The sequence below is a fragment of the Caretta caretta genome, chromosome 1, assembly GCF_965140235.1.
Source record: "Caretta caretta isolate rCarCar2 chromosome 1, rCarCar1.hap1, whole genome shotgun sequence".
Lineage (NCBI taxonomy): Eukaryota > Metazoa > Chordata > Testudines > Cheloniidae > Caretta > Caretta caretta.
This window is the reverse complement of record NC_134206.1, coordinates 147,800,810-147,824,049: the sequence shown is the minus strand read 5'-3', so window position 1 is coordinate 147,824,049 and position 23,240 is coordinate 147,800,810. Positions and strand designations below refer to the sequence as shown.

Below are 23,240 nucleotides of genomic sequence, written 5' to 3'. Positions count from 1 at the left end.
ATTTATGTCGGTGCTTAACTTTGTGCGCTGTGAATAGTCCCAATGGGTAAAGTTAACCATGTGCATTAAGCACTCATCTCTGCAGGATTGGGGCCTTAGGTTCTGACTCAAAGTGAAGTCAATAGAAAGGCTCCCAAAAAATTAAGTGTATCGAACTGTTAAAAAAAAAAAAGCTGAGAGATAGCATCCTATTTGCTAGTGTCCATCATTACCATTTCATACAATCAAACTTCAGGGGGAAAAATGCACTCCATTGCCACTATAAGTGTTACATACAATGAATCATGGGACTGTCGGGACGATTAAGCAGTGATTCAAGAGGATATGGTCATCCTGTCACCAAACCCTTTACTATCGCTAACAAAGCTTTGTAATAAGTATCTTTCAACATTACAGGGGAGGGAAATAAAACACCTGATGAATTTTAGATACCCAGCGAGTGCTGTTTGAAATCATGATTAGATCCATTGTTTATTGTATCCAGAGGCTGATGATGCCGGTATGTAAGGGCTTAATGTGGCAAAGGGAGGCAGGGGAAATAATTAACGTTTGCTGTGTATTAAAGGTGGAGTGGTGAGCAAACCAAGCAGCCACCCGCACAGGACTGCTCCACACAACTTCTGTTCTAGAGACATTACAAGGAAGGGCCTTCAAATGGAACTACAAATAAGGAAAAGTGGGCCTGTCACCCCCTTAAAGTGAGCATGACTAGTAAATCAGTGTACAATAAGTATCTACATGGCCAAAGCTCTGTGGAATGGAACCACAGGAATGGCGCTTTGGCCTGCTTTTCCGTCCCAAATCTATCCATACCTAGCAGTGGGCTGACTACAAGTTTGCCTTGGCACTGCAACACATGCAGAACCTTTCCATGTGAGCAAAGCCATTTTACTTGGACTTTGTCTACTTTTACAGGATCAGGTTGTTACTGTTTTATTTTACAGTGCTGTGAATGATTGGATACCTATCTTTGGAGAAAAAGCACATGCAAGTGCTTTTCCATTTGTTGAAACCATTTCTCTTCTTGAGAGCCTATAGGTCTTGTAAAGGGTTGCATTTTTACATTTTAAATGCTTTTGCTGAGGTAGAAATGGCTTCAGTGATCTAAAATAAGAAGCAAGATTTCTTTGTAATTTTTGCAAATTAGAGACAATAAGAAAGCTGGGCGGATGTTTTCCTCTTTACTTTGTATTTACATAATTGTCACCATTTGATGCTTTCTGGGTTTTAGGAAGACCAGTGTACAACATTCTAATGTGATGCTAAAGTTACATGTATAATACTAATTGTTTTAATTGTCTACTTAAAGTATCCCTAAGCACATAAATAGAGCAGCAGTGAGCTGTTCACCAGAGAATTTTATCACTGGCAAACAATTTCTTTCAACTTTGTAAGTTCAAAACTTGTAATGAAGATTAATTTTTTTTAAAAGAACCAAACATATACACACATACAATGTTGTTTACCTGTCACACAAGCATTGTAAAACAAGTTTAAAACAGGCTCCCACACAACAGCCTACAGCATTGCTTGGAAAATCAATCTATGCTAAGAATTGAAGCTAAAACAATAAGGTAAATCATAGGAACTAGTCACCGCATCATTGTTTTATGCACGGGTGTGTATAAGCCAGAGAAAGATTACACACTGAGGCTTGAAAAGAAAAGGATGTTACCCCAAAAGGGCACTGTTAAGACATTAGGGATGAAGAAAAGGGTGTGAATTGTGAATGCAAGTATTTTTACAAATTTAAAGGCTGCTCCTGCAAGTGACATTTACTCACCCAAATAGTCCCACAGGTAAAGAATGTTCATATGAGCCAGGCTTGAAGGATGCACCTCACGCTTTGTGATTTATCTTGAGCACGGTAGAGACTCCAAGGTAAATGAAGGGGATGGGGGGCGGAATGGAAGGAATGAAGGTTAAGACAAGGAGCAGTGAGGTATGGTTGGAGCACAGGCTGGGAGTTATTTGTCATCACACTTTTGATGCTTTCATCTTAACTTTGTAACTTGCTGGGCTCAACCATAGTGTTTACCATGAGTACGGAAAAGACTGGGAGAGGCACAATCCATTTCCAAGTCTCCCTGTTGCACTGAGGGGAAAGGACCTATGCTGAGCCTATAGCTGACCCGGCATATGTCACTCAATATGCTGGTGCAGATATGCTGGCCCACTTGTGGCGGATGGAACAAAGGCTCCATCTGGTTTCCACTCTGACACAAGGGAGCAAGCAGGGACCTTACACCCATTTAGTCCCTGGAGCTGCTGTGTAAGTCAGGTGATGATTTAGCCCTCTACCTCAGTTTGCCATATGTAAGGACACAATTTCCCTACCCTCCTCTGAACTGGTTGTGGAGATTAATTAGGTAATATTTGTAAAGTCCTTTGAAGATGTGAGTGTGATTATTTGGTACTTATCTTTCCTGAAGAATTGACATTTATGCTATTTATATTTGGGGATCAGGAGAAAACTAAGATTCAATTAAAAGAGGAGATAAGGTTTAAAAAGCTAATTAATTTTATCATGAACATTTATGTCCGCCCCTTGTTATATCTGACACCAGTCAGGGAGAAAATGGCATCTGTCAAAACTAAAATGAAACGAAAATCTCAGTTTAACAGCTGTAGTGTGGGCCTTTCTATAAACCATGTATTGGATAAGGATTGTGTACTTCATACAACATTCAAAACTAGCTGCCAGAATTCTTGAAATCCATGCAACCTTAACTTAACAGAAACAAAAATGTTTTAATCAAATACTGGTTCGTTGTGTAAAGATGTTATCGAGGATATTGACTATAATATGTGAGCATGCTGTTAAGCTTTCGAGTTAAGTTTCTCATTGTTACAAACAGGATACCTTCCCAGGACAAGATCTTAGCACTATCTGACTTATTTAGGCACACTGGGGAGGGGTTTAATTTTTTTTACCACATACCGAACTGTTAACATGGCCACATCTTTACATTTTCTGTTTACTGAGTGTGGTATAACTCCCTGAAGTCTTGCCTATCCAGCCCATAGACACTATTAGTACTGTACACAGACCAGACTTGATCTCAACCAGAATTAAAAACAAAACTGCGAAGGAAAAATCTTAATGTTCATTTCTATTGGTTTTACTTCCAAAGGCTCTGCAGTTTCTGAAACACCAACCAAAGCTCAGTTGGAGAAGCATGATGCTGCCTTGTCTTCTTTTGGTGTTATGTCCAGTGTGAATGGGGAACTGTTCAGCAAAATAACATGCCCCATGAGACAGCATGGTATCAATGCTGAATTCCAACCTACAAAAACCAGTGACACTACTGAAGCATACATAAAGGGTGTAATGCTCATTCCTCCTTCTCCACTCAGTGACTATTAACAGAGTTAGAGCTGCAGCAGAAATAAAACACCTAAGGAACTTGAAGCAAGAATTATGCAGGGAGATACCAAGTGTCATGAAACTGCCCATGTTTGTTTAATTCCAGCCAAACAAAGCTCCTGTTCAGTTATGAAGAGGGGTAGAAATGTTATTGAGTTGTGTGTAGGGAGGGTAAGAATGAAAATAGTTGCTCTGGATCATGCACTAAGCCTGTTATGGAGGAAGATTCTTAGTGCCAACAAAATTTTGTCTCCCTATGTACCACAACTATGGATGATTCCCCAACAACTGTGTGCGCTGCTGGGTTACCAGCAAATGCAAAATCATTCAGCAGTGTGCCAGATATCAGGGCTGTATTTGTGACACTGTTGATCCATCCGCAGGATGTGGCACATGCCAGTTGCTTTATGTAGATTGGATTAAGTTATGGCTGGACTCCATAACAGAGAATGTCCATAACCCAATTAAGAAAAGGAGTACTTGTGGCACCTTAGAGACTAACAAATTTATTTGAGCATGAGCTTTCGTGAGCTACAGCTCACTTCCTCGGATGCACGAAAGCTTATGCTCAAATAAATTTGTTAGTCTCTAAGGTGCCACAAGTCCTCCTGTTCTTTTTGCGGATACAGACTAACACGGCTGCTACTCTGAAACCAATTAAGAAACAGGCTGATGTTTCCCCCTTCTCCTACCTTGGCTTTTATTTGATTGGGTTTTCTTAGTGTCTGCTTTACTGTTGCAATTCTTACATTCTAATAAAGTTTTTCCAAGGTTTGTAGATGTAACTATTTTTTTTTAAGTTTGAGAAAAAGGGAAGCCTGCTCACCGGGCCTGTTTCCCCAAAATCTCATTGCTCAGTCTATAATGTAAATGGATCATTAATGCATGCAATTCAACTAAAATGTTGTGCATTTTAATCAGACAAGTATAACAGGCTTTCTAAATATATAGCGTCTGATTATCTGCCATTATGTAATGTCTGCTTCATTTTAACAGCTGGGTGCTAACAGAAAATGAAAGAATTTGGCATATAAGGCTAAAAAATGTGTAACCCGAGCAACAGCCATCCTGAAAGAAAGAATGCACTGTATCTAGGTACTTCATGTGCATAGACTCCATAGACATACCCAAAATTAGTGACAGATGGAAACCAGGCATAATAAGTTTTGTCCAATCACCACACTACAATTTTCAAAGGTAAAGTGCTTGTCTTTTAATGGCTTACCCTTGCAGTTGGCTATTGCATGCACACTTCAGACTGCATTATCAAAAACTAGAACATCTGAACCAAAAAAGGATGGAGCCTAAGCACTAGGGCAAATTGATTTTTTTTCCTTTTTATTTTGCTTTCTAACAGAACTTTTGTCAAACATAGACCACGTGAACACATGACAGTTTCCTTCACTGTTTCTCACACAGAGCTGTTTATAGAAGAGGAATACCTGGGAGGAATGTTTCTAAAGCCATAGATAGCTTCTCCATGTATTTCTTTTTTCATTTGTTTGTTTTTGTTTAATAATATGACAAAACATAATAAGAAAAACTTTCCTTAAATAGTGTGAATATCAAATAGTATCCATCAATCCCTGAATCATGCTATTCAAAGTGCTTAAATCTACACTAAAAATAGAACAAAAAAGTACCCCCAATGTGGCTAAAGAAATACCTATCAATGCCTAGAATGTGACCGTCGTCAGGTTGTTACACTCTATATTTATTCCTTATCCCAATCTTCATCTTAAAAAAATATAAAGGGGAGGGACGAAGGGAAAGAGTATTACAATATTTTAATTTTTCTGGGTATTGGAGGAATTTAGAATCCAGTCAAATGAAGTTAAATGCCATCAGTTCCTGACAGGCATTTATAATATAAAATAAATAACAACTGTCTTATAATCTGAAAACAATCAAATTTGTAAAACTGTCTTGAAATTTTATCTGCCCTGGCAGCTTCATTTCCATTTTGTGGATATTTGGCACACGTCCAGAGGGACACAATTGAAATAAAGAACAGATTGTAGAAAAGGACCCGAGCGAATTGTCAGAGAAATAAACATTTGTCAGCAAATAAAAGTCAGTGCACATCCCAAAGCTTCTTTAACTGGTTATGCAGATACTGAGAATTCTTGACTGTTACAACATAATAGTCGTTCCTCAGACATTGTCAATATTGACTTACCCCCACAAATGCCCACAAACTGCAGGTTACACATTTTTGACCAATCACATCTTACTAATGAGACCAAAATATTAAAACTTGTATTTTTTTGAATATAGTGATAATAAGAATGAACAAATCACACAACATCCATTATATTGGCCAACACCAGTCAGCTGTTATGAAAATCCCTAACAGTTAACGAGTTGCTGAAAAAATTCAAAAGCTGCTTCCTAGTGTTCATGTTGTATTGTTGATATTAAAGAAGAAGAAGAAGAAGAAGAAGGGGGCCAATCCTCTTCTGATGGTCATTGGAGCACCTCCGCCAGTTCCATTTACACCAGCAGAGAATATGGCCCTTTAAAAAGAAAAAAAAATCTAACTCCACTCCATACATTTTCTTAAATGGAAAGTGACTTTTTCATCATTTGAATGTAAATATGGGTAAGATCCTTTATTCCATTAGTTCTAGAGATATCTGAACAGTGATTTTTTTTTTTATCTGGGAGCAATAGCACACATGTAATCTGCATTCCTCAACGATGGAATCATGCATTAAAAACCAAACTAGTTTATTTATTTATTAAATAAACTTAATGGTTTTTAATGCTTCCATGTCTGACTTAAATATTAATATTATATAAATAAATGTTTATTCTTACAACATTGATGTTTGTTGGTATTCATAATTTCTTTTTTTACTACCTGAGTTCTCATTTAAATCACCTTGAAATTAATAAGGTTTTACTTATTGTAACAAGCTAAGACAAAATATAAAAATGCTCAAATGTGAATATATCATTGAAAAGTAATTACAGTGATTGGAACATTCAAATACAAGGGGAATCCATACTCAGCTGAAAAGAAATGTTTTGCTCTTACTTTTTAGAAAAATCCATTTTCTATAATACAATGTGACAAACCATAGTTGATATTGTCCTTCTACTCCCCTTTGGTTTGGAAGCCATCGCTGTAAATCTCAGCAGGATTTACTGCACTTCAACGCCTATTACCTTACTTGTTTGACAATTGCAAATAACCTCATTTGAAGAATTTAAGAGGGGGAAAAGAAAAAGTTAAATGCTTAACAAAAACAAGCAAACAAAAAAAAAGCTGCATACACATTCACACTATTCCAGAAGTGATCGAATTAGGGTTGTTGCTTTATATAAATAAAAGGGGTACAAATCAACTCATCCATAAAACAAAAACAAACGCTACTTTCTACACACTCTGTAGTGGTTACTATGAGGCAATTGATACATATTGGGTATATCTTGTTGTCTGACAGGCATTTACTCAGTTAAATGTTAGATGATCAGACTGTCTGTAGTGTTACCCAGCATGGGACCATCATAAGGGGAAGTGGGAGGAAAGAGTGTTGTCATGGGATAAGTAATGAAATTGGAGCTCAGAATGATAGGCGGGGTCCTCCTAAGAACAAAGGTTCTTCACAACGGTGAAATGCAGCAGGCATGGCCTTCATGTATCAGGCTAGGCAGGCCAACAAAATGGATGGTGCTTCTGATATTAACATAGCTTCGTCCAAGCATTCCCAAGAAATGTTTAAAAAAATTCTAAAACTATACTAATGGAGCAAAAAAGATTTCCTATCTATACAGCAGTCTCTTCATTAAAAAAAAAACGTAATATACAAATTCCAATGATGTATAAAACAAAGTCAAAAATGTGAATGGCAAGAGACATGGGTAAAACAGGAAGACTGATGCTACAAAGAAACTGCAAAAAACATATGTACAAGACCCTGTTTTTCCTCGTATTTTATAGATTGTAATGCATGTTTAACAGCAGCAGTCGAGGATGTAGTTCCAGGCACCAGACTGCACACTTAGCTCCTACTCAAGGGGGTTAGGGTCCCCCCTTGCATTTCTGTCACCAAATGACACTTGAAATACTGGTCTCCCGTGGCAAGAGGGGCAGTATCGCACTGTTTGTGTGAGCCTCATCTGGATTCTGCTCTCTGTTACTTTTTGTCTGCGGCCGCTGCCCATTGATAAGTGTCATAGGGATGTTGCAGTAGGTATGCTGGTTACCTATTGAGGTAAGAGGCAGGGTGCCAGTAGGAGGTACATCGTATTCATAGCTTCGATAATAGTGTTTCTGGCGCATCTGTGAATGATAAGTATTATGAAAGGTGGAGCGCAGATCTGGATGGGCAGTGGCAAGAGCGGTGGAGGTGGCAGCAGCCATTGAAATGGCTGAGACCGTCTGCAGTTCCCCAAAGGGCCCCTGCTCACTGACATCTAAAACCTGCTCGTGTGTGATGGGTTCTATCCTCTTAAAAGGCATTTCGTACTGTAAACGTTTCCAAAATTTAGAATTCAACTTGTTGCATTTTGGTCCATGCCATTTAATGACAGTTAGAAGCTTGATGGTATGTTTCAGGGCCTCGACCTCCTGGTAGTTCATAATTCCCCGGAGTTCACTGCATTCAATCAGTATCACTTTAATTTCTCCAGTGACTAACATGTTCCGAAGCCTAGTTTCCAGTTCGAAGATGCTCCAGCCTCTCCTTACCACATAATTTGGAGTCATGACGATGATCAGTCGCTTGCTTTGGTCTACACATCTTGCCACATCTTCAATGTAGGCTATAAAAAAAGACAGTTGCTCAAGATCAGTCAAAGCAAGTATCTCACCCAAAAACCTCAGTGGAAACAACAGGGCTAAATTCTCCTGTCCAGGAACAGCTAGCTGAACACTGCAAAGTATTGATTGCATATATTCATTCAATTCCCACCCCTTCCCCCGCCCCCCATCAAATGAATGGGTTTCTATTCATCAGAATATTTGAATTCTGGCAAAATTTTTGTACAAAGACTAATATCTGCATGTATGCAAGGGTATGCATAGTCATCATCATTCTTCTGTTTTCATTCATTCTGCGCTGAAACAGAACAATGACCATGTGATTTAGGGTACCAATCATACACAATAAACTCACAAGTTACTCTTGTGTATGTTGCAGGGTTGGACCCTTAGTCTGTCTTTTTTTCCCCCCAGGCATCTACAATGTTGCCTCCTGTGAATTAATGTTCAGGTTATTACAGATCTTAACAACAACTTTGCTGCTAATGGGTCTATTTTTTTTCTTTTTAAGATAAAAGATTCTTTTCTGCCTTTAGTAAAAATAAACTGAAATAATCCAGTAAGAAGTTGGAAGTTTGAAGGCTACATGGAAGCTATGGAGATGAACTTTACAACTTCTCACTAAAGCAGTAACTAAAATTGGACAGGACTATTCAAAATAAACATGATCAAGTAGTAAATGAATAAAACTAAGCACTAATCAGCTAATTTTGCTCTCTGAAGATCTCCAGTAGCCACACCAAAAAATCATCTGCTGTGAATACTAACAGAATGCCATGGCATATAGCGTTCCTTAAAAGAGCCACAAATGTATCACTCTACTGTTGTATTAGTTTCAACACAAGTCTATTTTTCCCCATATAAAAAGCTTGATTAGTTTCTGGAATAAGCAAAGTCCTTACTCAGATTTTACTCAGTGCACATTCAAGGCCACGGGAATTTGTCCAAGTATGGACTGAATTAAAACAGATTAAGGACATCAGTATTTGATTCATAGATAGAAAGGCTCCTCACCAAACCCTACAAAATACTGGTTTTGTCATGTTTTCCTGTCTATGTCTTTCCTGAACCCTTTAATCTTAACTGAAAATAGTACCCAAACCAAATAAGCAAGTGCTATTTTAGGGAATAATGGAGGCAAGCCAACAAATATTCTAAAAGTGCACCCCCAAAATCAGATGAAATATTTTTTTTAAATGATAGAGAAAACTCAGAGATAAGATTCGGAGGATACTATGATAGAAAGCACATTATTGCATCATATATGTAATTTCTGTTTTCCCCATATAGGAAACACATACACACGGCCTAATATAACTTACTTCCAGTGGGAATCAAATCTCTATCTGGTATGAACAACTTGTACCCATAATGCTTTTCAAGCATATCTGGTAGGATCTCAAGAGCAAATCGTTCTTCTTCCCCAGTTTCTTGATTCCACTGGTCTGGATCCACTTTGGTATAGGACAGATATGCATCATAATCTTTGTTGTCTAAAGAAAGAAAGAAAGAAAGAAAGAAAATGAAGTATTTTGACTGGATCTTCAGACAATAATATGTTTTCACTAGATAATTGTATATCATCAGCAAATGCCATAAAGTAGCTAGTTTTCACATCCAGATATGGGTCCTCTCATTTATCCTGTTTTGACACTGATGGAGTTATGCTTAATTTATACTGATGTAAGAGAGCCCATGGTCTTACCCTGAAGGTGATTTGTGCATATATATTTGTATGGATGGCTGTAAAGGGAATCAGTTCACCTGTTTGTTTGGGTTTTTTTTTGGTGTTATTTGAGCAGAGGGAGATAATTCCACTAAAAACAAAAAATAATGTAAAGCCTTTTCTAGCCTTGAGAAAAGAAAGTAAATATCTATGTTAGTGCAAAATTTGCATATTTAAAAACACAAAAGTCCAGAAATGAAATAGTTACGGTTAATTAACATGCACTGCATGTTTGTACTGCAATATCTTAGACTACCTTAATATATGCAATGCCGAACATATATACAGTGGCCCAGAACACCCAGTCAAGCTGAATTCTGCTCAGTGCAAGACTGGAGAAGTTGATGGAGGGCAAAGGTGGCTTTATGCCTTACTGTTGCTCTAAGTTAAGTCTGCTGCCTAAAGTTTGCTGATCTAGCACCCAGGGACTGCTGACCATGTCCCACATCATGGGCCCAGAAGCGCTGAGTGTAAATGATGCTCTATGCCACCCTCAGTTTCCCCTATACAGGATGAAGGGGTTAGGGGGGCAGGATGTGACCAAATATGTGGAATATAAACAAATAAAGGGCCCAATGCTGCAAAGATTTAAACACAGAAGTAACTTTACTTATATGAGCAGTCTGTCTTCACTAACAAGGTCAGCTCCCAGACTGCTGCACTGGGCATCACAACATGGGGAATAGATGGCCAGCCCTCTGTGGAGAAAGAGGTGGTTAGGGACTATTTAGAAAAGCTGGACGTGCACAAGTCCATGGGGCCGGACGAGTTGCATCCGAGAGTGCTAAAGGAACTGGCGGCTGTGATTGCAGAGCCATTGGTCATTATCTTTGAAAACTCGTGGCGAACGGGGGAAGTCCCGGATGACTGGAAAAAGGCTAATGTAGTGCCAATCTTTAAAAAAGGGAAGGAGGAGGATCCTGGGAACTACAGGCCAGTCAGCCTCACTTCAGTCCCCGGAAAAATCATGGAGCAGGTCCTCAAAGAATCAATCCTGATGCACTTGCATGAGAGGAAAGTGATCAGGAACAGTCAGCATGGATTCACCAAGGGAAGGTCATGCCTGACTAATCTAATCGCCTTCTATGATGAGATTACTGGTTCTGTGGATGAAGGGAAAGCAGTGGATGTATTGTTTCTTGACTTTAGCAAAGCTTTTGACACGGTCTCCCACAGTATTCTCGTCAGCAAGTTAAAGAAATGTGGGCTGGATGAATGCACTATAAGGTGGGTAGAAAGTTGGCTAGATTGTCGGGCTTAACGGGAAGTGATCAATGGCTCCATGTCTAGTTGGCAGCCAGTGTCAAGTGGAGTGCCCCAGGGGTTGGTCCTGGGGCCGGTTTTGTTCAATATCTTCATAAATGATCTGGAGGATGGTGTGGATTGCACTCTCAGCAAATTTGCAGATGATACTAAACTGGGAGGAGTGGTAGATACGCTGGAGGGCAGGGATAGGATACAGAGGGACCTAGACAAATTGGAGGATTGGGCCAAAAGAAATCTGATGAGGTTCAATAAGGATAAGTGCAGGGTCCTGCACTTAGGATGGAAGAACCCAATGTACAGCTACAGACTAGGGACCGAATGGCTAGGCAGCAGCTCTGCGGAAAAGAACCTAGGGGTGACAGTGGACGAGAAGCTGGATATGAGTCAGCAGTGTGCCCTTGTTGCCAAGAAGGCCAATGGCATTTTGGGATGTATAAGTAGGGGCATAGCGAGCAGATCGAGGGACGTGATCGTCCCCCTCTATTCGACATTGGTGAGGCCTCATCTGGAGTACTGTGTCCAGTTTTGGGCCCCACACTACAAGAAGGATGTGGATAAATTGGAAAGAGTCCAGCGAAGGGCAACAAAAATGATTAGGGGTCTGGAACACATGACTTATGAGGAGAGGCTGAGGGAACTGGGATTGTTTAGTCTGCAGAAGAGAAGAATGAGGAGGGATTTGATAACTGCTTTCAACTACCTGCGAGGTGGTTCCAGAGAGGATGGTTCTAGACTATTCTCAGTGGTAGAAGAGGACAGGACAAGGAGTAATGGTCTCAAGTTGCAGTGGGGAGGTTTAGGTTGGATATTAGGAAAAAAATTTTCACTAGGAGGGTGGTGAAACACTGGAATGCGTTGCCTAAGGAGGTGGTGGAATCTCCTTCCTTAGAAGTTTTTAAGGTCAGGCTTGACAAAGCCCTGGCTGGGATGATTTAATTGGGGATTGGTCCTGCTTTTGAGCAGGGGGTTGGACTAGATGACCTCCTGAGGTCCCTTCCAACCCTGATATTCTATGATTCTATGATTCATTGAGTGTACATGACTAAAGCTACCGACACGGTTACGTTTTTGCAGCATTGGACCCCAATGGTGCAATTGAAATCATAATTAAAATATTATGAATGTTCTGACTTTTGAGTGTTTAAATTTGCACACTTAATGCTGCCTTAATGTAGGATTTGTATTTAATATGGTCTTTTTCATTTCAATCTGAGGAGGAAAAAATCACCCTTTTTGGAAATTTGCTTGCTGTGCTTACTTGTAAGACTGAATGAAAGAAGCCATCATTAATTTTCATTAGGAAGTCAATGGCAAGTGCTCTGGAACTAATTCAGTGGAATAAGAGGTCACATTTTGATTTTTGTTGTGAAGAAAGTAGAGAAAAATCAATGGCAGGAGTAATGAAATGTTAACATCCTTTAATTCTCTAGACAGTATTATGCACAGGCCATAGAGAATATCAATTGCTTGTAAAGGAGGCCTGATTGAATATTCTACTGTGTGCCATAAGTCATGCTATATTCATTCAATGCTGAATTCAGCTATTTACTAACTATAAATCCTTTTCTCACTTTACTCCTTTTTACATTTTAACAGCTCCTGTTTAAAAAAAACATGCAGAAAGCAGGACTAGTGTTCCCGGTCTATACAAAATGAATATATGACATTTTACATATTGTTCCGCTCCCCTCTCCCTGTCAAATGTACACTCTATACGCTAACATTTACAGATGCTACATCATACCACAGCCATACTACCAACTTTACAAATATAACTTTATATCAAATCCCCATTCTACGGTTTTGTACTTGAGCTGTATTTTCTTCCACATTGGTGTCAAATATCAAGGAGATGTGTTTGTGTGCGTACAACAGACCAGAAGATCTCCCTGAACTATAAACACTTTCTTCCTGGATAATTCCTTCAGTCATGCTTCACTGCAGTATTTGGAATATCAACATTCATCAAGACAGAAACAAGTCTCATGTCACAAACCAATGGCTTGTGACTTCACTGAATGAATGAAGTAGGAGGCAGAGGCTGATTACAGAGGAGAAAGCACCAGATTACACAGAAATAGGTTGTATATCTTACATTATTAATTAGCAATAAGATAAAGAGATTATTGGAAAACTACCATAAATAGCAGGGTGACACTTGGGTTATTTTACATTTTTTTTTTAAAATAAGATTTGATTGAAAGGTGCCATAGCATTACAAGTAGCAACAATAATGATACTTGCTTGAGCATGGCCAAGGTACTTTAAAATTTCTTGATTGGGTATGTGACTGCATGAATTTCTCTAGGGGATACATTATAAGGAAGAATGAGTATTCAGACAAACTGGTTTGAAGGTATCAGGGCATTTCCTATTGAGACAGTTTGTACATTTCTAATCTGAGCGAAAATTGTTTGCATTCTCTCATTGTTTTCTTGCTTAAATGCAACAGTGTAATATTTATTTCAACAATACCTTTCTTCTATATTGTAGAGGGTCCAGCTGGAATGCGTTGACTCCACTGACTGCAACTAGGGTACAATTTTACAGAGAGACGTGATCTCTCAGACAACCAGATCATAGGTTAACTAGAACCATGCAGGTTAAAATTAACACCTTGACTTCCAACCATAAGGTAGAAGGCATCAAGCTCAGGTCATGGAGATACACAATATCTAGTGAATGTGTGTGCAATATTCTGCATAATGCAAGCAGGGCCGGCTCCAGCTTTTTTCCCGCTCTAAGCGGCGAAGAAAAAGAAAGTAAGAAAAATCTGATTGAGCTGCCGCCGAAGAGGAAGAGAGGGAATGAAGGACCTGCCGCCGAATTGCAGCCGAAGACCCGGACATGCCGCCCCAATAACGCACGGAGTGCCGCCCCTTTCTATTGGCTGCCTCACGCACCTGCTTCCTTTGCTGGTGCCTGGAGCCGGCCCTGAATGCAAGGAGCAGGCAGCTGCATTCCTAATAGGACTTCATTTAGAATTCAGGGTTGTATATGTTTTCAAATTTCTGTACTGTAAATTTACATTTAGAATTCAAGAGGTACTGAAGAATTTAAAAAATGTATTAATTTCAGATCTGATTATCTTAAACACAGACTGTCACCTTATACCTCATCATGGCAGTTAAGATGACTGGCTCTTGGAACCTTAGTTTTCCCATGCCATGTCTTAGGCAGGGTTCTCTCTGATGAGGACCTCTGGCTTTGGAAATTGTTATCCTTAATTTCATTCTTGGTTTGCTCTCTTTTCTATTATTTAGGCCCCTAACTACCATGACAAATATGCTGTGGATCTTAGTAAAGCAGAATTTATTTTAACTATTTGTCAGAAAGAGTGACAAACAGAAGCACTGAGATAAACTGGCAACATGATTCCTTTGACCGTTCATTTTATGATTTAGAGAGACAAGGTGTGTGATGCAATATCTTTTATTGGACCAACTTGTGTTGGAGAAAGAGACAACCTTTTGAGCATACACAGAGCTCTTCTTCAGGTCTGGGAAAGGTACTCAGAGCAGGAGCAGCAGAAGTGCCCTAAAAGGAGGGGAAAACAGATGCTTGAACCGTGGCCCCAGCCCCATGCCACGCCGCCATACTGTCCTTTCTCCCCAAGCCCCCACCTTCGCACTGTCTATGCCTCCTGAGGCCCTGGCCTCGCACTGCCCCTTCTCCCCAAGCCCCCAACCTCACACCACCTCTGCCCCCGTGCCCCGTCCCCGCACTGCCTCTTCCTCTGGTCCGTCTGTTCTGGCGTGCCTGACTCAGAGGCCATGCCTACATACAAAATTAAGTTGACCTAGCTTACATCAGCATACAGCTACCACAGTAATTACATCACTTATGTGTGTCTACACTTTGCTGCTTGTGTCAGCGGTACATATCGTCACCAGCATAGCTTGTATCTATTGTACTGTTACTGTGGGGCATTATAGAAAGGCTCCTGAAAGCCAGTAACAGTTGACATAAACAACACAGTGTCTACACTGACACTGCTTCGCCCTAACTACATTGACCTTGACACTACGCCACTCATGGATGTGGAGTTATTAAGTTGGCATAGTTGGGTAGTTATATCAGTGGGAGCAAAATTTAAATTAAACACTTGTAGAATCATAGACTCGTAGGACCGGTGAGGAGGAGCTGACCAGCCCTCTGTGGAGAAAGAAGTGGTTCGGGACTATTTAGAAAAGCTGGACGAGCACAAGTCCATGGGGCCGGATGTGCTGCATCTGAGAGTGCTAAAGGAGTTGGCGGATGTGATTGCAGAGCCATTGGCCATTATCTTTGAAAACTCATGGCGATCAGGGAAAGTCCTGGACGACTGGAAAAAGGCTAATGTAGTGCCCATCTTTAAAAAAGGGAAGAAAGAGGATCCTGGGAACTACAGGCCAGTCAGCTTCACCTGAGTCCCTGGAAAAATTATGGAGCAGGTCCTCAAGGAATCAATTCTGAAGCACTTGAGGAGAGGAAAGTGATCAGGAACAGTCAGCATGGATTCACCAAGGGCAAGTCATGCCTGACTAATCTAATTGCCTTCTATGATGAGATAACTGGTTCTGTGGATGAGAGGAAAGCAGTGGACGTGTTGTTCCTTGACTTTAGCAAAGCTTTTGACACGGTCTCCCACAGTATTCTTGCCAGTAAGTTAAAGAAGTATGGGCTGGATGAATGGACTATAAGGTGGATAGAAAGCTCAATGGGTAGTGATCAATGGCTCCATGTCTAGTTGGCAGCCGGTATCAAGTGGAGTGCCCCATGGGTCGGGTCCTCGGGCCGGTTTTGTTCAATATCTTCATAAATGATCTGGAGGATGGTGTGGATTGCATCCTCAGCAAGTTTGCAGATAACACTAAACTGGGAGGGAGGAGAGGTAGATACGCTGGAGGGCAGGGATAGGATAGAGAGGGCCCTAGAGAAATTAGAGGATTGGGCCAAAAGAAATCTGATGAGGTTCAACAAAGACAAGTGCAGAGTCCTGCACTTAGGACGGAAGAATCCCATGCACCGTTACAGACTAGGGACTGAATGACTAGGCAGCAGTTCTGCAGAAAAGGACCTAGGGGTTACAGTGGACGAGAAGATGGATATGAGTCAACAGTGTGCCCTTGTTGCCAAGAAGGCCAATGACATTTGGGGATGTATAAGTAGGGGCATTGCCAGCAGATCGTTCCCCTCTATTCGACATTGGTGAGGCCTCATCTGGAGTACTGTGTCCAGTTTTGGGCCCCACACTACAAGAAGGATGTGGATAAATTGGAAAGAGTCCAGCGAAGGGCAACAAAAATGATTAGGGGTCTGGAACACATGACTTATGAGGAGAGGCTGAGGGAACTGGGATTGTTTAGTCTGCAGAAGAGAAGAATGAGGAGGGATTTGATAACTGCTTTCAACTACCTGAAAGGGGGTTCCAAAGAGGATGGATCTAGACTATTCTCAGTGGTAGCAGATGACAGAACAAGGAGTAATGGTCTCAAGTTGCAGTGGGGAGGTTTAGGTTGGATATTAGGAAAAAAAGTTTCACTAGGAGGGTGGTGAAACACTGGAATGCGTTACCTAGGGAGGTGGTGGAATCTCCTTCCTTAGACGTTTTTAAGGTCAGGCTTGACAAAGCCATGGCTGGGATGATTTAGTTGGGGATTGGTCCTGCTTTGAGCAGGGGGTTGGACTAGATGACCTCCTGAGGTCCCTTCCAACCCTGATATTCTATGATTCTATGACTGGAAGAGATCTTGAGAGGTCATCTAGTCCAGTCCCCTGCATTCATGACGGGTCTAAGTATTATCTAGACCATCCCTGACAGGTGTTTTTCTAATCTGCTGTTAAAAATCTCCAATGATGGACATTTCACAATCTCCCTAGCCAATTTATACCAGTGTTTCACTACTCTGACAGGAAGTTTTTCCTAATGTCCAACTGAAACTGCCCTTGCTGCAGTTGAAGCCCATTGCTTCTTGTCCTATCCTCAAAAGTTAAGGAAAACATGTTTCTCCTTTCTCCTTGTAATAACCTTTTATATACTTGAAAAGTGTTATCATGTCCCCTCTCAGTCTGCTATTCTCCAGACTAAAAACAAAGGTTAGTTTTTTTTTCAATCCTCCCATGTTTTCTAGACCTTTAATCATTTTTGTTGCTCTTCTCTTGACTTTCTCCATTTGTCCACATCCTATCTGAAATGTGGCATCCAGAACTGGACACAGTACTCCAGTTGAGGACTTATCAGTGTGGAGTAGAGCGGAAGAATTACTTCTCATGTCTTGCTTACAACAATCCTGCTAATACATCAAGGAATGATGTTTGCTTTTTTTGAAACAGTGTTACACTGTTGACTCATATATAGCTTTTGATCCACTATGACCCCCAGATCCCTTTCCGCAGTACTCCTTCCTAGGCAGTCATTTCCCATTCTGTATGTGTGCAACTGATTGTTCATTCCTACATGGAGTACTTTGCATTTGTCCTTATTGAATTTCATCCTATTTACTTCAGACCATTTCTCCAGTTTACCCAGATAATTTTAAATTTTAATCCTTTCCTCCAAAGCACTTGCAACCCCTACCACTGTGGTGTCATTAACAAAGATTATAGGTGTACTCTATATGCCATTATCTAAATCATGGATGAAGATACTGAACAGAACTGGACCCAGAACTGATCTCTGCATGACCCCACTCAAAATGCTCTTCCATCTTCACTGTGAACCACTGTTAACTCCTCTCTGGGAACGATTTTCCAGCTAGTTATGCACCCACCTTATAGTACAGTAACTCCTCACTTAAAGTCGTCCCGGTTAACGTTGTTTCATTGTAATGTCACTGATCAATTAGGGAACATGCTCGTTTAAAATTATGCAATGCTCCCTTATAACGTCATTTGGCAGCCACCTGCTTTGTCCACTGCTTGCAGAAAGAGCAGCCCATTGGAGCTATCTGGTGGGGGCTTGGAACCAGGGTGGACCGGCAGCCCCCCATCAGCTCTCCCCTCCCCTAAGTTCCCTGTGCAGCAGCCGCCCAGCAGGCTACCAATTGCTGGCAGTTCAGCTGTCCCTCCCCCCACTGCCATGTGCTGCTCCTGCCCTCTGCCTTGGAGCTGCTCCTGGGAGCTTCCTGATTGCTGGGTGGGGGGAGGGAAGAAAGAGAGGGGCTAATGTCAGGGTGTCCCCCTGCCCCTGCTTACCCAATTTCCATAGAGCAGGGGGACACACGACAGGGCTCACTAGGGAGGGAGCTTCCTGGCAGAAGCTGCAGTCTCAGCTTGCTGATCTACTTAACAAGGCAGTGTACTTAAGAGTGGGGTCAGCGTACTTGAAGGGGAAATGCACACGGTGTGTATCTCTGTCTGCCATGATACGGTGTGTATCTCTGTCTGCCATGCTGTCTCCCCTCCCTCCATTTGTGCTGCCTTGTAAAGTGTGAGGCTATGTTAACAACGAGTTAACCCTTGAGGGCTCAGCCAATTGCTAGTTCATCATTTAGCAGTAAGGCATCCCCATGGAAATATCCCACCCTCTGACTTCACCACCTCAACCAAGCTTCACAATCATCATTGCTGTGTACCAGTATTAAATTGTTTGTTTAAAACTTATAGTGTGTGTGTGTGTGTGTATACACACACACACATACACACATGTATATATATATAAACACACACACACACATATATGTATATATGGATATATATATATACACACACAAAATATAGTCTTTTGTCTGGTGAAAAAAATTTCCCTGGAACCTGACTGCCCCTATTTACATTAATTCTTATGGGGAAATTGGATTCACTTAACATCATTTTGCTTAAAGTCTCATTTTGCAGGAACATAACTACAATGCTAAGTGAGTGTATCTCCATCTAGGTTGTATTTCCCTAGTTTGTTTATGAGAAGGTCATGCAAGATAGTATCAAAAGCCATATTAAAGTCAAGATATACCACATCAACTGCTTCCCGCCATCCACAAGGCTTGCTACCCTGTCAAAGAAAGCTATTAGGTTGATTTGACATGATTTCTTTTTGACAAATCCATTCTGACTGTTACCTATCACCTTATTATCTTCTAAGTGTTTGCAAATTGATTGTTTAATTATTTGCTCCATTATCTTTCTGGGTACTGAAAGTTAATCTGACTGGTCTGTAATTCCCCGGGTTGTCCTTATTTCTCTTTTTATAGATTATCACTATATTTGCCCTTTCCCAGTGCTCTGAAATCTTTCCTGTTTTCCATGACTTTTCAGAGATAATCGCTAATGACTCAGATATCTCCTCAGTCACCTTCTTGAGTATTCTAGAATGTGTTTCATCAGGTCTGGTGACTTGCAGACACCTAACTTGTCTAAGTAATTTTGAACTTGGTCTTTCTTTATTCCAGCCTCTGATGCTACCTCATTTTAACTATGTTAGATGTCCAAATTGCTATTAATCTTTTTGGTGAAAATGGAAGCAAAAAAGTCATTTAACACTTCTGCCACTTCCATATTTTCTAAAAAAGAAAAGGAGTTCTTGTGGCACCTTAGAGACTAACAAACTTATTTGAGCATAAGCTTTCGTGAGCTACAGCTCACTTCACCAGATGCATTCAGTGGAAAATACAGTGGGGAGATGTATATACACAGAGAACATGAAACAATGGGTGTTATCATACACACTGTAAGGAGAGTGATCACTTAAGATGAGCTAATATCAGCAGGAGAGCGGGGGGGAGGAGAAAATCTTTTGTAGTGATAATCAAGGTGGGCTATTTCCAGTAGTTGACAAGAACGTCTGAGGAACAGTGGGGTGTGTGTGTGGGGGAGAATAAACATGGGGAAATAGTTTTACTTTGTGTAATGACCCATCCACTCCCAGTCTCTATTCAAGCCTAAGTTAATTGTATCCAGTTTGCAAATTAATTCCAATTCAGCAGTCTCTCATTGGAGTCTGTTTTTGAAGTTTTTTTGTTGTAATATTGCGACTTTTACGTCTGTAATCAAGTGACCAGAGAGACTGAAGTGTTCTCCGACTGGTTTATGAATGTTATAATTCTTGACATCTGATTTGTGTCCATTTATTCTTTTACGTAGAGACTGTCCAGTTTGACCAATGTATATGGCAGAGGAGCATTGCTGGCAGGGAGTTTCTTGAGCAAATGGTGTAATTTCTTTTGGTAACCCTCAGTGGGATCACAGGGTAATGGCTTGTAGAAAGTGGTGTTGCAGAGCTGCCTAGCAGCCTCTTGTTCATATTCCGACCTATTCATGATGACAACAGCACCTCCTTTGTCAGCCTTTTTGATTATGATGTCAGAGTTGTTTCTGAGACTATGGATAGCATTGTGTTCTGCACGGCTTAGGTTATGGGGCAAGTGATGCTGCTTTTCCACAATTTCAGCCCATGCACATCAGCGGAAGCATTCTATGTAGAAGTCCAGTCAGTTGTTTTGACCTTCAGGAGGAGTCCACCCAGAATCCTTCTTTTTGTAGTGTTGGTAGGAAGGTCTCTGTGGATTAGTACGTTGTTCAGAGGTGTGTTGGAAATATTTTCTGTTACCCCGCCCCCCCTACCCCCATTGAGTAATAGGCCTACCCTGTCCTTGGTCTTCATCTTGCTTCTAATGTATTTGCAGAATATTTTCTTGTTACCTTTTATCCCTCTAGCTAGCTCAGTCTCATTTTGTGCCTTGGCCTTTCTAATTTTGTCCCTACATACTTGTGTTATTTGTTTATATTCATCCTTTGTAATTTGACCTAGTTTCCACTTTTTGTAGGACTCTCTTTGGAGTTTCAGATCATTGAAGATCTCCTGGTTAAGCTGGGGTGATCTCTTGCCACACTTCCTATCTTTCCTATGCAGTAGTATAGCTTGCTCTAGTGTCCTTAATAATATCTCTTTAAACAAGTGCTAACAGTCTTGAACTGGTTTTCCCTTTCGACTTGCTTTGCATGGGATCTTACCTACCAACTCACTGAGTTTGCTAAAGTCTGTCTTCTTGAAATCCATTATCTTTATTGTGCTGCTTTCCCTCCCACCATTCCTTAGAATCATGAACATTACCATTTCATGATCGCTTTCACCGAAGCTGCCTTACACTTTCAAATTCTACGTCCCTAGTTAGATTGACCTAAGCTGCTTTGCGTTGACCTAATTCTGTAGTGTTGACCAGGCCAGACTGTCACAATTAAACACAAGGTGGAAAAGATTGTTTAGCATAAGGAATTAACACATGTTGCAAGAGACCATTCAAGATGAAGTGGGAAGTTAATACTTCTGCAGTCATAGAACAAAGGAGGAATAGTGGATTACTGAGTGTTGTAATGAGCCATAAATGCAGTGTCTTTAGTGAGTTAATGGATTTCTACTATCTAGCAGAGTTATGAATTTAAGCTTCCAGGCTCATCTTTTGAAGGTGTTATGCAGGTTTCCTTTGACGATGAGGACAGGGAGGTCAAAGATAGAGTGATCATTTTTTGAAAAGTGTTTGCTGATTGATGATATGACATTATCTTTTATCGTTTTTCTATGAGTTTATTGGGGAGCATAATGATTGATTTTTTTCACTCACATAATTGTTATTGCAGCATTTAGTGCACTGGATGAGGTAGATCAGATGTTTTGATTGTGTAGGACAACTGGATCACAACTGCCATGTCCCCACCAACAGTCATAGGAAAAATGAATCAGCTCACTGCACCCCCAACAGCAGACAAAACCACACTCTTGATCATTACATTGATTGGTCGGGGGAAAAAAAGACTGACTCTGAAATCCCTATCAAATATTACATCCACCATAATCGCTCCACCTCTCAGAGCACAGCAATACAGTCCCTGAAATTCAATCACCAGACAGTGACCAAACCAGCAGACAAAGAGGGTACCATTGTAGTCCTCAACCATAATGACTACATCAGTGAGGTTCTCTGACAGCATCTATTATAAAGAACTCAGAGAAGACCTTACATTGCAATTCACTCAGGAATTTAAGAGTATAATCAAATCCTTCCCCAAACAATTCCAAGAGAAACTCTACAAACTCATACCCCACAAACCCACTCCAGAGACCTTCTACACACTTCCCAAGATACAGAAACAAGGGAATCCAGGCAGACCCATCATATCTGGCCATGAATCTCTTACTGAAGGAATACTGGGACTCATACAAACCATGCTCAAACCACACAAGTGGCCACTTTACTCCAATACACAAGCAACTTCCTCCAGAAACTCTACAACATTAACAACCTTCCTTAGAACGGTTTCAGAGTAACAGCCGTGTTAGTCTGTATTCGCAAAAAGAAAAGGAGTACTTGTGGCACCTTAGAGACTAACCAATTTATTTGAGCATGAGCTTTCGTGAGCTACAGCTCACTTCATTGGGTGCATACCGTGGAAACTGCAGCAGACTTGGATTTGTGCTGGAAATGGCCCAACTTGATGATCACTTTAGATAAGCTATTACCAGCAGGACAGTGGGGTGGGAGGAGGTATTGTTTCATATTCTCTGTGTGTATATAAAGTCTGCTGCAGTTTCCACGGTATGCATCCGATGAAGTGAGCTGTAGCTCACGAAAGCTCATGCTCAAATAAATTGGTTAGTCTCTAAGGTGCCACAAGTACTCCTTTTCTTCTTCCTTAGAACATCACCCTTGCCATCATGGAAGCCATCTCCCTCTACATCAACATCCTTCGCCTGGGTTCAAAATCAGTTCATACAAATTCAGCACATGAAAAAACAGAAACAAAACCAAAAACCCACAGCCAAAAGCAAAACCTAGAGACATGATGACAATACAATCTCCTCTTTCAAATGAGAATTTACTAATTTCTCTTCATTAGCATAAGAAGTGCTATTAAAGCTGCTATCAGTGCATCTTCAGAATGAAAATGTGATTGATTGTTGCTTGCACTTTGGCTTTAAGTATAGATTATGCCATTTCAAAGATTTGTTTTTCTGAGGCTTGCATGCATTAGTGGTAAACTGAATCACAGTCATTCACTGCCTGCTTCCTCCCACATTTAGCAGGAAAAATACCTGCTAATTACCACACAAAGACAAGGAAGCTGAAGATTTCCTCTGAATCTTTTCGTTGGTAGAGATTAAAAGCAAACTCTAAATATCACCTTTATTTGTGAGAGCTCAA

At 40.6% G+C, this 23,240-nt stretch overlaps 1 protein-coding gene across 4 annotated transcripts in view; it reads right to left on the bottom strand.

Annotated features, from left to right (window-relative positions):
- Nucleotides 1–898: 898 nt before the first annotated feature.
- Nucleotides 899–23,240, bottom strand: part of IL1RAPL1 (interleukin 1 receptor accessory protein like 1) — a 1,168,446-nt gene continuing 1,146,104 nt past the window's right edge. For 3 of the 4 annotated variants that reach the window (XM_075132044.1, XM_048863466.2, XM_048863455.2), the window contains 2 exons: nucleotides 9,458–9,628; nucleotides 899–8,137 (listed from right to left, as the gene is read on the bottom strand). In XM_075132044.1, coding sequence (XP_074988145.1) covers nucleotides 7,419–8,137; nucleotides 9,458–9,628 — 890 coding nt within the window. In that variant the 3' untranslated portion in view covers nucleotides 899–7,418. The remainder of the gene's footprint in view (nucleotides 8,138–9,457; nucleotides 9,629–23,240) is intronic. The other variant, XM_075132046.1, reaches the window with a different exon arrangement.